We start from the raw sequence: 14,449 nt of genomic DNA, 5'->3' as shown, positions 1-14,449 counted from the left end.
GCTCAGAAGGAGCCAGGGCCTCTCTGGGCTTCTGCTGGTTCTTCTGAACACAGCGTGGAGAGAGTCACGCAAGGTCCTGGAGGAGGACATGGGATGGGCCGTGACAGTGCTGGGCTGCTGCCTGGTCTCCTGACCATGAGCTTCCTGTTCATTCTTGTTCCTGCCCATGGAACAGCAGCCGCAACTCTCAGAGCCTGTGGCTTGGGACTCCCAGAGTACATGCACAGGAAACCCCCTCCGAACTCCAAAGCATTTCTGTCCACCCATGCCCTGGTCTTCCTGTTGGTGTTGCTCTGGGCGATTAGACATCTCTGGGGCACACAGGTGTCCCAGCACCACGGGACAGGAGAAGGGTTTGGTAGTTTGGTCTTTCCATACGTCAAAGCAGCACCTGGTCATACAGCATTTCTCCACACATTGTCACGCAAAAACAGAGCTACTCCCTGGGACTGAGTCCTGGTCTGAGCCTCAGGATCCTGCCGTGTGTCCCGAACACTCCATGGACACTTTCCTGCTTCCCATAGGTCTGGATGCCTCCTCCCATACTTGGAGCAGGTTCTCAACTGCGAAAAAACACTGAAGCAGTGAGTGGTCCAGGGTCCCCAGTATCCACAAGGGTCAGCCGGGTCTGTGTTGGTGCCGTGTGTGGGCAGAAGCCAGAGCTCAGGCATCATTTCCCCAACAGGGAACCTCCCTGACAGGGTCCCTGCATCACAGAGGGCTGAAGAGGGGTCCCAGGGCTCAGGAAACAGCAGATTGGGCTGGGGTCTCCCTGAGTGGCCCACACTCCCTGTCCCACTGCCCTCGTCTGGCCTCCTCTCACCCCCTCCTGCTCATCATCCCTGGGCCTGCAGCAGCAGACGGGCCCCGGCAGGTACTCTAGAATTCCCAGCAGCTCAGGACAGGCCCAGGTGGGGAAGGTCATTCTCACGACATTGGAGTCGAGGGCATGGGGACCCACTCACAGGTTCTCTGTTAGATCTTCTCAGTGGCATGATGGCTCAGCTGGGCTCCAGGTGAGGGGACCTTCTGTGGGAGCAGGGGAGGCACGTTCCAGGGTCCTGACTCTGCTCCCTGCACTCCCCCCAGCGCCCTGAGTCCCATGTCGGGGTCCTGGCCTGAGGGCTGTGCTGAGTGGCTGTGCTGTGTCCCCGTGCAACTGATGCTGGGCTGCATTCTGGTGCATTTTTCTGGCTCTGGCCTCCAAGTTCATCTGAGGAAGGAACTTCTCCTGACCGCACTGATCAGGGCTCAGGGTAAAGGCCCTGCCCTCTGGGGTGGCCGGGCTCCTGCACGCCGTGGTCTGGGGACAGGGCTCTGCTGTTTCTGGTTGTGGCTTGGCGGGACCCTGAGGCGGGGCCCTTCTCTTCAGACGTTGCTCCAGCCCCAGCAGTTGTCCCAGAACCACCTGAGGAGCTGGGCCTGCCTCCGCGGGATGCCCCAGAGCTGGAGCCTCTCGAAGCCTCAGCTGCGGCCGCAGCACAATGGGCAGAGCTGGAGGACGCCGGGCCTGGAGACACGCATGATGCCAGCTCGTGGGCAGCTGCCAGCCGGGCCAGCGAGGCAGCTGACGGCCCTGAGCCTTCCTGCCCCGGCAGCAGGCCCTTGGAGGAGCCGGGGAACAAGCAGGTCTCCGTCAGCACGTTCCCTGCCCGGCTGATGGCCGAGCAGCTAACACTCATGGACAAGGTGAGAGGCAGCGTCGCCCACACCTGCCTCCCCGGGCACCTCTGCCAGCAGTGGCTCTCCTGGCCCACACTCACCCTCTGTGCCCACTCCCTGATCCTGCACTGTCCCGGGATGGCCAAGATGGCCCGTGGCAGGGGAGGCATGGGGAGGGGTTCATGTCCTTGAGCTTAACAGAGAGCAGTGTCTGAGTGTGTGTGTGTGTGGGGGGGGGGTGCTGGGGTGCCTGTGGCGCGGAGACTAGTGTCGCGGGTTTGTGTGTCTGCTATGGTCTGAGCATCCTGGACTCCATGAGGCCCCTGAGGGCGGTCCCCTCAAGGGGGACGCAGGAACCAGCCCCCAGTGCAGCTGTCACAGAGGAATGTGCCTCTGAGGGGTGCAGAGAGGGAGCCGGGGAGAACCCTGAGTCTGGTAGGGCCCAGGAGCAGGCAGAGGGGTCCTGTTCCTGCACCCCGCATCAGTCTGGGTTCCGGGGTCCTGAGCCCCTCAGTGCCCAGCACAGCCCAAGGGCCGAGTGGGACTGGCCCTGTCCTCTGTTCTGTCTCCTGGGGTGTCTGTGGCTGAACCTGTCCCTCTCCCTAGGAGCTGTTCCTGGAGCTGGTGCCAAACCACTGTCGGGGGGACCTCTCATCTATCAGGAACAAGCCGGGCTACGAGCATGTGTGCCCCACTGTGCGGGCCATCGAGAGCCAGTACTACACTGTGGCCGCCTGTGTCCTTACCACCTGCCTCTCGGAACTGAGCCCGCCCGCGCGGGCACGGATGCTGGAGTACTGGATCCTGGTGGCCCAGGTATATTGGGGGGCTTCCTGTGGAATTGGGGTCCTTGGATCTTGGGGGTCCAGGTATGTGGTGGCTGGGTCCTTGTGGAGTAGGGGGCACTGGGTCCTGGTGGCCCGGTATGTTTGGGACGGTGATCCCTGTGGAGTTGTGGGCACTGGGCCCTAGAGGCCTGGGTATGCAGTGGGTGGGGGTCCCTGTGCAGCTGCCTGTACTCCTGTGAAGTTTGGGAGAGAAGATGGTCTCCTGCTCCAAGGACCGCGGGCGTTTCCTGCAGGGACTGTGTCCTGGGGCCGTCCCAGTGGGGCCCATCGTCCTGCCTGTTCCTTTCTTGAGTTATGCACACATTTTCCCAAGGTTCCTTGGGGATCTCTGTGTCCCCCATTGACCCCAGATTCTCAGTGTCCCCCATATGGGAATTTGCACCGAGGCCTGCAGGGAGCTCAGACTCCAGCTGCCCTGTCCCCTGCTCTTGTCTCCCAGGAGTGCCAGCGCCTCCGCAACTGGGCGTCCACCTATGCCATCATCTGTGCCCTGCAGAGCCCCGCCATCCGCCGACTCTGCCAGACCTGGGGCCACGTGTCCTGGTGGGTGCCCCCAGCTTTGCGGCCTCAGGGCTCTGTCTGCAGAGCCCCTCACTGAGCTGAGACCCCTGGGGACAGCAGCCCGGGGGCCAGGTGCTGGGCAGGGAGTGGGACCCTGGCTTCCCGCAGCTGAGTGGGGCCCCAGGGATGCAGGGACAGCTCCCTCGGGACAAATGTGCTCCCTCCCTAGGTGGAGCCGGAGGAAGCTGAAGGCCCTGTGCAGACAGGCCCGGAAACATAGACGCTGCAAGCCCCCGCAGGTAGTCTGCGGGTTGGAGGCCTGCATGGAGGAGGCAGGGAGGGAGGGGCAGGTTCTCTTCAGGTTTCTGTGACATTCCTGTCTTCTCTGTATGGGCACAGCAGGTGTGTGGGTTGGGTGGAGGCCTGTTGGGGGTTGCGAGGGCAGGCAGCCCTGGGGGCATTGCATGGGGCTGCTGCTCTGGGTGGGGGCTGCAGGCTCAGTGCTGTCCCTGTTCTCTTCAGTCTGCGCCTGAGGGAGGAGAGTGGGGGCTGGGCGTGCGGGTAACAGAGGCTCAGGGTCGGGTGCTCATCCCCAGGTGGAACAGCGCTGCAGCTTTGTGTCCTGCTTGAGGAACCTCGGGAGACGCCAGGTGAGGGGCATGTGCAGGACCCAGGGACAGAGGGGTGGCCCCCACAGGGGTCTTCCCTCAGAAAGGAGGCCCGGCCCAGCCCTGCTTCCGGCTGACCCCGTCCCGACCCAGGGTGGAGTGGGTGGCTGCAGAGCTGGTGTGTGGAGGGTGGGTGGGGGAGCCAGGGAGAGGGCTGGGACCCTGGGACCCACGGGAGGGCTCTCAGCTTTGCAAGGAGGAGGACATTAGAAGGTCCTGGAGGGGCTCCTGCTCACCTGGAGCCTCGTGGTGGGAGGCTGAGGCTTGGGGGTGTCCTGGGGACCCCAGAGCAGGGCCCCTTTCTAACGGCCCCTTCGGCACAGGGTGTGGTCCCCTTCCTGGGGCCCTTCCTCCAGGAGCTGGAGAGTCTGGACAGAGAAATGGAGGATTTTGGGGTGAGTGAGCTGGGGGCTGGGCGGGCTGGAGCTGACACTCCCCTGCACCTCAGCCCTGGGCAGAGCCCTGAGGGAAACTCCCCTGGCGCTGGGCTGATACCCGAGGCAGGAGCTGCACGGGGCACTCAGGCCTTGTTACCCAGTTCCCAGGGATCAGCAGAGCCCCTGGTGCAGAACCACCTGAGGTCAAGGGCATCCCCAACCTCTCCCTCAGCAAGAGGCGTGGGGCAGAGGGACCTCAGCATCCACCTCAGGGACAAGATGCTTGTCCTCGCTGGACACCCCAGTGTGTCACAGGGCGGGAGGGTCGGCATACCTGACACCAGCCGTGTCCTTTGAGCTCAGAGCCTGTCACAGGGTCCCCCAGAGGCCCTTTCTCATGCACTTGGCTGTTTGCTTCCAGGGGGAGGTGATCAACAAGGAGAAATTAACAAAGGTGAGCAGTGGGACTCTGCAGGGGAACAGAGGAGGGGACCCGACTTCCCTGTACCCTGGCCCCCTCTCAGATCCTCCTAGTCTCTGTCCCTCTGGCCTGACACTCACAGTAGGAGAATGAAACAATGGAAACTTATATATGCGTGTGGGAGGGCAGAGATCCATCAAGGGGAACTTCCTGGTGGAGGGGTGTTTTCTGATCTCAGACAAGTGGAGATGCTGACGGGCAGAGTGAAGGGGGGATTCCTGTGGAAATTCTCCTTCTAGCCTGCCTTTGGGCAGCCCTGGCTGGACGGCGCCACAGCCCACTCAGGCCTTTTCCTTCCTTCCTTCACAATGTCCCAGGAAACTAAAATCCTCCAGGAGATTGTTCTGCTCCAGGAGGCCGCAGAGAACTACCGCCTGCAGCCCCACGACCAGTTTCTCACCTGGTTCCAGGACCTGGAGCTGATCTCCATGGAGGAAAGGTGGGAGGGACAGGCCTGGATCGGGGAGGGCCCGGGTTCCGGTCCCTGGGACATCTGCGTCGTGTCCCTGCACCACAGTCCAGATTGATTTGCAGCCTGGGCCCTTCTGACCCCCTGAGCCTGGGAGGGACCATGCTACTGTGGCTTCTGTCGCCAAGCGCTGCCTCTCTGTCCCCAGCTTCGTCCTGTCCTTCCAGCGGGAGCCCCCGTTTGAGGCATTCTTCTACCACCTCCGCCAGGAAGGAGCTTCACTGGAAGCCACTGTCCACCCTTACTTTAACATATCCTTCAGTTGTGCTTGTGTTTAAACAATCTCAACTATATTATATTTGTTAATAACATTGAGTTAGTTTAGTATTAAAACAATTGACCGAAAGAATGTGTCATAGTGCAATTTCCTAGTGATACAATGTCCCTCCCTGGCCGTCCCCACACACTCGGCACCCACACCAGCAGCAGCCATGTCATTATCACAGGGGTGGGGGATGTGCAGATACTTATGCAGAAACTTCCTTCATCTCCTTGGTTTCTGTAACTTCCTTTCTGCACAGGAAGCTTAGGTGGACACCACGGTCAGGAAGGCTCTGCTTCTTCCTGTGTGCATTCCCCTGCAACCGGGGCTGTTCTCATTGCTGGGGAATCTCTTGCACTTGTTCGGGGTATCTGCGGGATATCTTCTGGTATGTCCTCAAGTGGGGCAGATGCAGTCTCTGCAGCATCGTCCTCTGGTGAAGGTTTTAAGCAGGAAAGAACTGGCTTCCCTGGCTCCCAGCCCCTTCGGGTGAAGCTGAGCTGCTCCTCCCTGTTTCTGTCCTCCTGCTAGGCACTAAGTAAAGAGGGTACTGTTGTCTAGAAAAAGCGCCGAGTCGTGTTTAGTCCCCACCCCAGCCAACTCACTGCCACCCTTCCTGGGTGATCCAGCGTCTGGCGTCACAGATGAGGGCCCACACATGGCTCATGACCCCCCACACTTCCCTTCCTTCCAGGGCCAAGGTCAAAGCAGGGGTTGACCAGAGTGAGGGTAAGGTGGGGATGTTCAGGTGGGCAGCAGGGCAGAAAAGATCCCAGGAGATCCGGAAAACAAGAGTAACCGCAGGCCCTCAAGGTCAGAAGGAGGAACCAGACTGATAGTACAGAAGGCAGGGTGCTTGCCTTGCATGTGGCCGAACAGTGTCAATCCCCGGCATCTTCTATGGTCCTTCAAGTCCTGCCAGGAGCAATCCCCGAGTACAAAGCCAGAAGTAACTCCTGAGCACTGCAGGGTGTGACCCAATAAGCAAAGAAACAAACAAACCAGTCCTGGTCAGCAGAATAAAGGGCTCAAGAGCAAAGGCGCCCAGGAGAGCTGAGGCTCCCTCACGGCTGGGGGTGCTTCTTCCTCAGCACAGGGGGCCTTACCTCCAGGGCACACAGGTCACTAGAAATGTGGGATTCAGTCTTGCCTGCAAAGAGAATGGTCTAGTTGAGAGAGGAACCTTCCCCAAGTTTCCCCTGTCCCAGAAATCGGGAGAGGGGCTGCATTTCCTTTTGACACAGGGACCCTGAAGGAGAAGAGAGCAGGGCTGGTTGGGAAGCACCATCCTGGGCCCCCCCCAAGGGAGCATCCGGCAGCCAGAATGTCCAGGAAGGGAACGTAGTATAAAGAGGCCATCCAACAGCTGGCATGCGGCACACTGACATCACACCCACAAAAACAAAATTCAGGTTGCTGACAATTCCGTTCCATATTCCAATGTATCACATCTGCCTGATGAGACAATTTGGAAGGACACAATGAGAAATCATTTTATACCCACATAGATATACCCATGTACATAGTCACATACATATACACATGCTCCTAATAAAGATAAGAAAGAATATTTATAATAATTATAATATTAATAAGATAAATAATGTTTATCCTTACAGCGCATAAAGTGTATGGATAGGTTGTTTCTGGCATTCCAAGAAAGTCAACTGTGAAATAAGACAAATATTTCACTTCACTTGGAAAGCAAAGTGTGTCTAAATTGTGGGAGGGTGTGTTTGTGTTTAGAAGTGAACCCAGGAATTCACTAGGCAAGGCAAATGCTCGGCCTCGATGCGTTGTCTAAAACATAGAGATGAATTTTAGAATGCGTTTCTACTTTTGGGAGTTTTTATTTCACAAATCAACCTGATTGAGGCTCAGTAGAGCTCTGAACTGATCCCGCTCTCCCATCCTCTCGTCAGCAGACAGATGACAAGGTGACATGGCTAATGAAGCATGTCCTGGGCCTGCGGGACAGCCCCACAGCAGAACATGGCTAGAGGCCATCAGGAGGCGTCACCTCGTGAATCCTCTGCAGCATACCTGCCTAGGACCATTGCTCAAGTCTTCAATATTTCTAATATGTAAATTCTGAGTGTCTTAGAAAACCATTGGAAAGACAAAGCAGTCTTTAAGAAAAAATACCACTAAGGAGAAAAGTCTTTTGGAGACACTTGCCCAAGTGTATCTTGTAAAGATGCACTTAAAGGTACAAGTGTATCTTTAAGATACACTTATTCTTAAAGAGGGCCTGGAGAGATAGTGCAGGGCTAAGGCTTCTATGTGCCTGGCCCATGTCTGCACCCCAGTATTACCCCTGATACTCTCAGAGCATCCAACCATCATGGGTGCAGCTCTGAATCTCTGAGCAGAGTCTGTGGTACCCTGAACCCTACGTGGAAGCCATCATGACAAGGTGTCTTGACTAAACAGATGGTAAAGCATAAGATTCCAGATGTATGTAGAATGTCCAATTTTACTTATTTATTTTTATCAAATTTAAAAATTCTTTTGGAGGCTGCAGTGATTACACAGTGGGTAGGGCATTTGCCTTTCACAGGGCCAACCAGAGTTCGATTCCCAGCATCCCATATTGTTCCCTGAGCACACCAGGAGTAATTCCTGAATGAAGAGCCAGGAGTAACCCCTGAGCAGTGGATTTTGGTGTTTTTGGTGTATAGTGTGACTCAAAAAGCAAAACAATAAAGTAAATAAATAAAAATTATTCTGTTGCCACATTGAACAGTGTTCAGGGCTTATCTGACTGTTCTCAGGAGTCACTCCTGGCAGAGCATGGGGCATGAAAGGTGTCAGAGTCAATTAGTGGTCATTCACATGTATGGAAAATGCAGGGGTGAAACAGTGGTCAGTTATATACAAAACAAGACCCTTGACTCTGGTACTGGCTCTTGGGTCCCAGAAAGCCCAATTTTAAGCAGCACAGTTGAGTTGTTTCAAGGCACCTGACCTCAGGCTCTAAAGAGAACTAATTGTTGAGGGTTGTACGAACCCCTAAGCCTGCTAGTCTGGCAAACTCAGGGGAGAGGCATGTGTGCTAAGTAGGTTCCTGGAGCCAGAGCCTCGGGTAGGTGTGGAGGCTTCTCTTCACAACACACAGTCCTCAGGCACTGGCACAGCCTCCCGGGAGTCAACGCTGAGACCATCTCCTCAGAAACAGCCTCAGGCTCCCCAGAAAAAGGTCCAGGACCCCCAAACCATCATCCCTTTGGGACTTTGATTGTTGCTTTGGACCTGCAGGTCCCTAACATGGGGGTCCCCTGACCGCTGCCTTGATGGACACGATGATTGACTCAATTTGCTCCCGGGATTCAGGAAGCCAATCAGATGGCTACCAAGGCTGCTAAAGCATAGGGAGCGACAGCCAGATGAAGAGAGAGAGATGGTGAGATTGCGGTTATAGTAGCACTGGTCTTCACAGAGTTTGGGGCTCAGCAGAGAAAGAAGTGGAAGGGTTCAGGGCAGAACCTTAGTACAGCAGAAAGGGCACTTGCTTTGCATGCTGCTGACCTAGATCTGATCTCCACATGGTCCCCAGAGCTCTGCCAGGAGTGAGCCCTGAGCATAGAGCCAGGATGAAGCCCTGAAACAGCTGGATATGATACATACCCCTAGAGCCACCCCCTCATCCCCCAAAATTGGAAGTATTCTGGCTCCCAAATCTAAACAGCCTCAAAATACTTTCTTTTGGGGCCACAAGACGTGACCTATGAACTCACCCACATTTAAGAGAGACTCAACTTCCTGGGCTTCTGCCATGCCCTGGTAGGGCTGGAAGCAGAAGCTGTAACTCTCTATTTCAAGATGCCTCTGCCCAGGGTTGTGGCCTCAGGGCCCTTAGGGAAACCCTGGCAGTCACTGCACTCGGATGGCTGTGTGACTGTTTCCAAGAGCCAAGAGAATCAGAGAACAAGAAAAGAGAACAGCAGAGGTTTCTGTTGCTCTGATCCTTATGGAAATCCCAAAGGTTCAAAGTCTCACTTGAAATCTGTGAGCCGGAAATCATGGAAGAAAGCCAAGTAAAAGGGAAATATAGTTTTTGGCTTTGAGATCATGTGAGTGGTCTCAGAATTCCTTTCTCTTTCCTTCTTTGATTTTATTTTGATTTTGAGTTTCTGTTTGTGGCCCACGGCCAGAAATGCTCATGACTTCCTCCTGGCTCCCCACTAAGGGATCAATCCCTTCTAGCGGGCTCAGGGGATCCTATGTGATGCCAGAGATGGAATCTGGTTCAGTTGCTCAAGGCAAGCGCCTGACCTGCTGCCTAATCTCTCCGGCCCTGAGAGATACCTCTTATCAACCACGTCACATCAGGAGCTTGGGGAATCCTGGTCAGTTCACCTCAGGACCTCTGTGCTCTTGTTGGTAGACTGGGGGTGATAATCCTTGAACTTTCGATTCGGGTAAGCCTGTTGTTGCTGATTCCCGGGAGTCTGTTCAGAGCCGGGCACAGGCTCCCCGTGGCTGGTGCTGCCCCAGGCTTTCCTGCAGCCCAGGGTCAGGAGGAGGGCGGTGCCCATGCACAGAAATGCAGCCACTGAGATGGAGAGCAGGAGCAGGAGCTTCTGTGGAGGGAGCAACAGCCAGGCGAGGAGCACAGGTGCACGGCCCAGCCTCCTGCCAGGAGTCCCTCCCCCAGCCCAGCTGTTGGGAGAGTCCTGCTGAGCTGGCCAGAGGCAGCCCTGGGATGTCTCGGTGCTCTGAGTCCTGTCCCTTGTCCCTGGCTCAGGCTCGCGTCCTTCTCTTGCTTGGGGATTGGGATGTGACGTGTGCTCCTCCTCCTCCCCTTCCCAAGGCCTTTGTCTTATTTTCTGGGACTCAGCCTGGCCCTCTTGGTCCTCCTCGATCACTTCCTCCCCATAACCCATTGTTCCCCACAGTGGGTTGCTAGTCCTGGAAGGGTCAGGACTCATGACACAACCACAGATTAGATACCAATGTTTAAGGTGGTTCTGCAACTGTGTGGGATGGAACCATTATAAGTGTTGATTCATTCTTTTGAAAAATCATGCCCTTCTGACTTTCAATAGTGAGATGAGTATCACTGTATCACTGTTATCCCGTTCTTCGTCGATTTACTCAAGCGGGCACAGTAACGTCTCTATTACACTTAGTAGCCTCTCCTTACTCGTTCTTCCCGATGATTGGAGGTTCTTTCAGGGTCCGGGGAATGATACCTACTGTTACTGTTTTTGGCATATCGAATATGCCATCGGTAGCTTGCCAGGCTCTGCTGTGCAAGCGGGATACTCTCTGGAGCTTGCCAGGCTCTTCGAGAGGTATGTATATATCTGTTACTGTAATTTGGATATGAATATGCCAACGGGGGCTTGCCAGGCTCTTCTAAGTAGGCAATAAACTCTCGTTAGCTTGTCAGGTTCTCCAAGAGGGAGAACTAAGCTATTAGATGTTGTACAGCTGCATTGCGGCTGCATGCTTCTCAGAGCTTGGTTTTATAGTCTCTGGATGTTGGCCGTTGATGGGATTACATGGCTCTGGGGGCAGTCTTTGGGTGTGACTGCCTAGCTACTGGAAAATGGGGGATCTGGGTGGGAGAGGCCCAGTCCTGATCCGAGCAGCCTTGGAGATCTCGGCCCATGGTCCCGCACACCTGGGTTCCTCCAATAGCTCCCCCTTGCTCGAAGCTCGCCTGAACGTGTGGATATTTGCCCTGAGCATGGGTGTGGCTGGGTTCCAGAGGTCTTCAACTGTCGCTTTTCTTGAGTCCAACCCAGCTACCTGTGTCCCATCTCTGGAGTAGCTGGAGAGAAAGTAGGGCCAAGGCAGCGCTGCCACGGGCACAGGTGGGGCAGTGGTATGGTTGAGCCACCGCCGTTCCCAGCAATGTCTGGAAGGAAGAAAGTGAAGGTGGAAGCAGAGGGAAGAACTGGCCCGAGGCCTGTGGGTCTGCGAACAGGCACCGGCTCAGCCCTTAGAGCCCAGTGAGCTGGGGCAGGTTGCAAGTAAGCCAAAGGGAACAATTCCCGGGGTCCCTTGCACTCTAACACCTTGTTTCCATGGGGCAGAGTTACCCTGAGATACCACGAGCCGGAAGCATCTGAGACCAGACTCCCGGGAGTTGGGAGGTTCCACAGTGGTAAAGCCCCGAGTCTTCCACCCTGAGGGCAGCCGCGGTGATGGGGAAGCAGCCAGGGTCAGGGGGGTGCTGGATGGAGAATCGAGACCTTGCCTCCGGACCTGGAGCGCGAGGCCAGTAGGATGCAGCAGCAGCGTTTCCGTGTCCCCTGACCCCAGGACAGCAGGCTGGGTGTCTCTGCATCTCACAGACAAACTCTTCCCTTTCAGCTTCTGCAGCCACTCAAACTGCCCACAGACCCTGAGAATAAACCCTGGGGTCAGGGACTCCCCCAAATGCCTCTGTAGGGCTGTGAGCACGGGCGCCCCTGCAGTGCACCCTACTTTTGAAAGAGGAGATCTCAGTTCCCACCTGTCAAAATGAAGAATGGTTCTATTTTTTGTGGCTCCATCCGACCTTCTAAACATTCCTGCCGTCGCAGGGGCATTTCTTAATGGCAGGAGCTCAGCTCCTCCAGGACCATGAATTATGATCCCGGCCTTGGGTTCAACATAACAGGTTGTACCTAAGCCAGGGGTCAAATATGCAACGTGAAAGGTCTGAAGTAAATGGGCATTGCCTCCCAGCCTAAGTGGGAGTGCAGGATGTTATTATCATCGTTGTTGGTTTGGACACACCCCAGAGTGCTCAGAGCTTGTCTGGGCTGCGTGCTCAGGAGTCACTCCTGAAGGGACTCAGGCGACCAAGTTGTCTAGGTGCAAGTCGAGCACCCTTCTTGCGGGGCTGGCTCTCTGCCCCAGGGAGCTCTTATCAGCAGCACACATGGTTCCTATGTGCACAGACATCCCTGGGGGAGGGGCCGTCCCGAGAGATAGTACAGCCCGCGGGCGACTTGCCTTGTGCGTGGCCAAGCAAGGTCCATCTCCTGCCGTCCGTCTGGCCCAGCCCATGAGGAGGAGCCCTGAGTGCTGAGTGAGGAGTAAGCTCTGAGCGCCGCAGGGTGTGACCCGAAAACCCAAACCAGACACACAAACACCCACCTTTCTGAGACTCAAATGGGAACCCTCTGATGCTTGGTAATAGCTTTGTCTCATGATAAGAAACACACAAGACCCAATATTCCCACACAAACCCCCGCCGACATGAGCCATACTTGCTCATGAGTTCCTCTCCGGCAGGGAGGAAATTGCCAATAAACTTTTCTTTGTGACAATCTTTCTACCTCTGAGTCTCTCCTCACTCAGTATTTTCAGCAGGGAAATATGGACCCTGGGAACACCGGGCCAACACAGAGAGCTCCGGCCACGGGTGCTCTGCTCCTTTCGTCTCCACGTCCAGCAGGGCCCCGGGGCCGGGGAGAGAGCACGGCCGGTGGAGCGCATGCTCCACATGAGAAGGGCAGGCTGGTCCCCAGAGCACTGTGCTAGGAGCAGCCTCTATGCACCATCAGTGTGGTCCACAAAGGATGAAACCAACAAACAAGGCCCAGGGCCATTCTCTGTGGGCTTCAGCTCCTGCCCCTGCCCTGCCTGCCCCACCCCTGCACAGCCCCCTTAACCATAACAGCGGTTGTGCTTAGAGTTAAGGCTTAGAGCTGAGGTTGGGGTTGGAGTTAGGTCAGGATTAGGGCATTAGGGTTAAGTAGAGGAATAGGGTTCGGTAGGCTTAGGCTAGGTTTAGGGTTTGGGTAGGGTTCGGAGAGGGTTATAAATAGGCTTAAGGTAGGGTATAAGGTTAAGGTTAAGGTCAGATTACAACTCCTTCAGGAGTGACTCCTGAGCACACAGCCAGAACAAGCCCTGAGCACTTCGGGGTGTGTCCCCAAACCAACAACAACGATGAGATAATAACATCCTGCACTCCCAGTTAGGCTGATAGGCAGGACCTGTTTACTTCAGACCTTCCACGTTGCATATTTGACCACTGGCTTAGGTACAACCTGTTATGTTCAGCCCAATGCCTGGATCATGACACAGTTTAGGGTGTTAGGGTTAGAGGAAGGGGTAGAGATAGGGGTAGGGTTGGGATTGGTTGGCATTAGGGTTAGTTTGGGGTGGGTTAGGGTTGGTACAGGAGTATTAGTAGGGACATAGTCAGGGTCAGGGTAGGGGTAGGGCTTAGTATAAGGTTAGGGGTAAGGGGGAAGAGGAGGGATAGGGTTACGGTTAGGTATAGGTTAGGGCTAGGGCTCACTTGTATCACTTGTCATCCCATTGATCTTCGATTTGCTCAAGAAGGTGTCAGTAACGTCTCCATTTAATCTGTCGCGTGCTAGTGTAGCCCAATGATATCTGCTTGCTCCAGGAACAGGAAGAGCCTCAAATCATTTATTCAGGGTTTTAATGAAAACGTCTGACTATCTCATTGGTGGGCAGCCACACAGTCTTTTAACATCCTGTGGAATCCAGTCGGTAACAGCTCTAGTCCAGCGGTCGTCTCTGAATCGCATTATGTGTCCTGCCCATCTGATTTTTGATGCCTCGGGAAATAAGACAGCATCCCTGATTCTTGACCACAGATGGAGGTCAGAACCTGGGATTCCTTGTGTCACTTAAGTGAAACCTGGTACTCCCAGCATGGCTCTTTTGATTCCTCTTTGGGATACCCGAATAGCATTCTCATCCTGTTTTCGTAGGGCCCGGGTCTCTGAGGCGTATGTTAGTGCAGAAAGAATTGTGGAGTTGAAAAGATGTGCCCGGAGCAGGAGTTTCTTTGTCCTCTTAACCACTTCTTCGACGCTCTTGAAGGCGTTCCACACCGCTCTCTTCATCCTGCGCAGTTCTGGCGCCAAGTCGTTCCTCACGCTGAGTTCTCGACCTACGTACACGTAGCTGCTGCATTCGGAGATGTTTGTTCCATTGAGAGCAAATGGAACATCAGGGACTAGTTCGTTTTCCATGAACATCGTTTTGCTGAGATTCAGCTGCAGTCTGACCTTTCCACACTCGTGGTCGGAGTTGGCCAGTATTTGTGCTGCTTGGCTAATGTTTGGCTGTGTAAACACAAAGTAAGGGGGCATGCCACAGCAGCGCTCTATCTCTCCCCCACCCCACCGCCCGTGTTCGGTAGTCTCGCGCCGCTTCCCCCACCCCTGGGAGGTTGATGGCGATGGGCAAGCGAAGGAAG

The 14,449-nt window shown here is 55.3% G+C and overlaps 1 protein-coding gene across 2 annotated transcripts; it reads left to right on the top strand.

Annotated features, from left to right (window-relative positions):
• The first annotated feature begins 3,890 nt into the window (after positions 1 to 3,890).
• On the top strand, positions 3,891 to 5,299 carry LOC129406523 (ral-GDS-related protein-like). 2 transcript variants are annotated; one of them, XM_055144640.1, is made up of 4 exons: positions 3,891 to 4,074; positions 4,478 to 4,510; positions 4,855 to 4,976; positions 5,155 to 5,299. In XM_055144640.1, the coding sequence occupies exons 1-4, from the start codon at positions 4,060 to 4,062 to the stop codon at positions 5,282 to 5,284; spliced, it is 300 nt and encodes a 99-aa protein (XP_055000615.1). In that variant the 5' UTR covers positions 3,891 to 4,059; the 3' UTR covers positions 5,285 to 5,299. The 2 variants fall into 2 exon arrangements, with proteins under 2 accessions (XP_055000615.1, XP_055000614.1); XM_055144639.1 differs by lacking the exon at positions 3,891 to 4,074 and having other exon boundaries at positions 4,412 to 4,510.
• The last annotated feature ends 9,150 nt before the right edge of the window (positions 5,300 to 14,449 follow it).

This window comes from Sorex araneus, chromosome 7 (assembly GCF_027595985.1).
Source record: "Sorex araneus isolate mSorAra2 chromosome 7, mSorAra2.pri, whole genome shotgun sequence".
In the NCBI taxonomy this organism is placed as follows: Eukaryota; Metazoa; Chordata; class Mammalia; order Eulipotyphla; family Soricidae; genus Sorex; species Sorex araneus.
The sequence above is the reverse complement of the archived record's forward strand: the minus strand, read 5'-3'. Positions and strand labels throughout refer to the sequence as shown.

What these genes read in the sequence shown, in the direction of transcription:
- LOC129406523 (XM_055144639.1), top strand. Translation starts at nt 4,454, where the DNA reads ATGCACTTGGCTGTTTGCTTCCAGGGGGAGGTGATCAACAAGGAGAAA. An exon ending in ACAAGGAGAAATTAACAAAG is followed by an intron (nt 4,511 to 4,854) that starts GTGAGCAGTGGG and finishes ACAATGTCCCAG; the next exon opens with GAAACTAAAATCCTCCAGGA. An exon ending in CTGATCTCCATGGAGGAAAG is followed by an intron (nt 4,977 to 5,154) that starts GTGGGAGGGACA and finishes CTCTGTCCCCAG; the next exon opens with CTTCGTCCTGTCCTTCCAGC.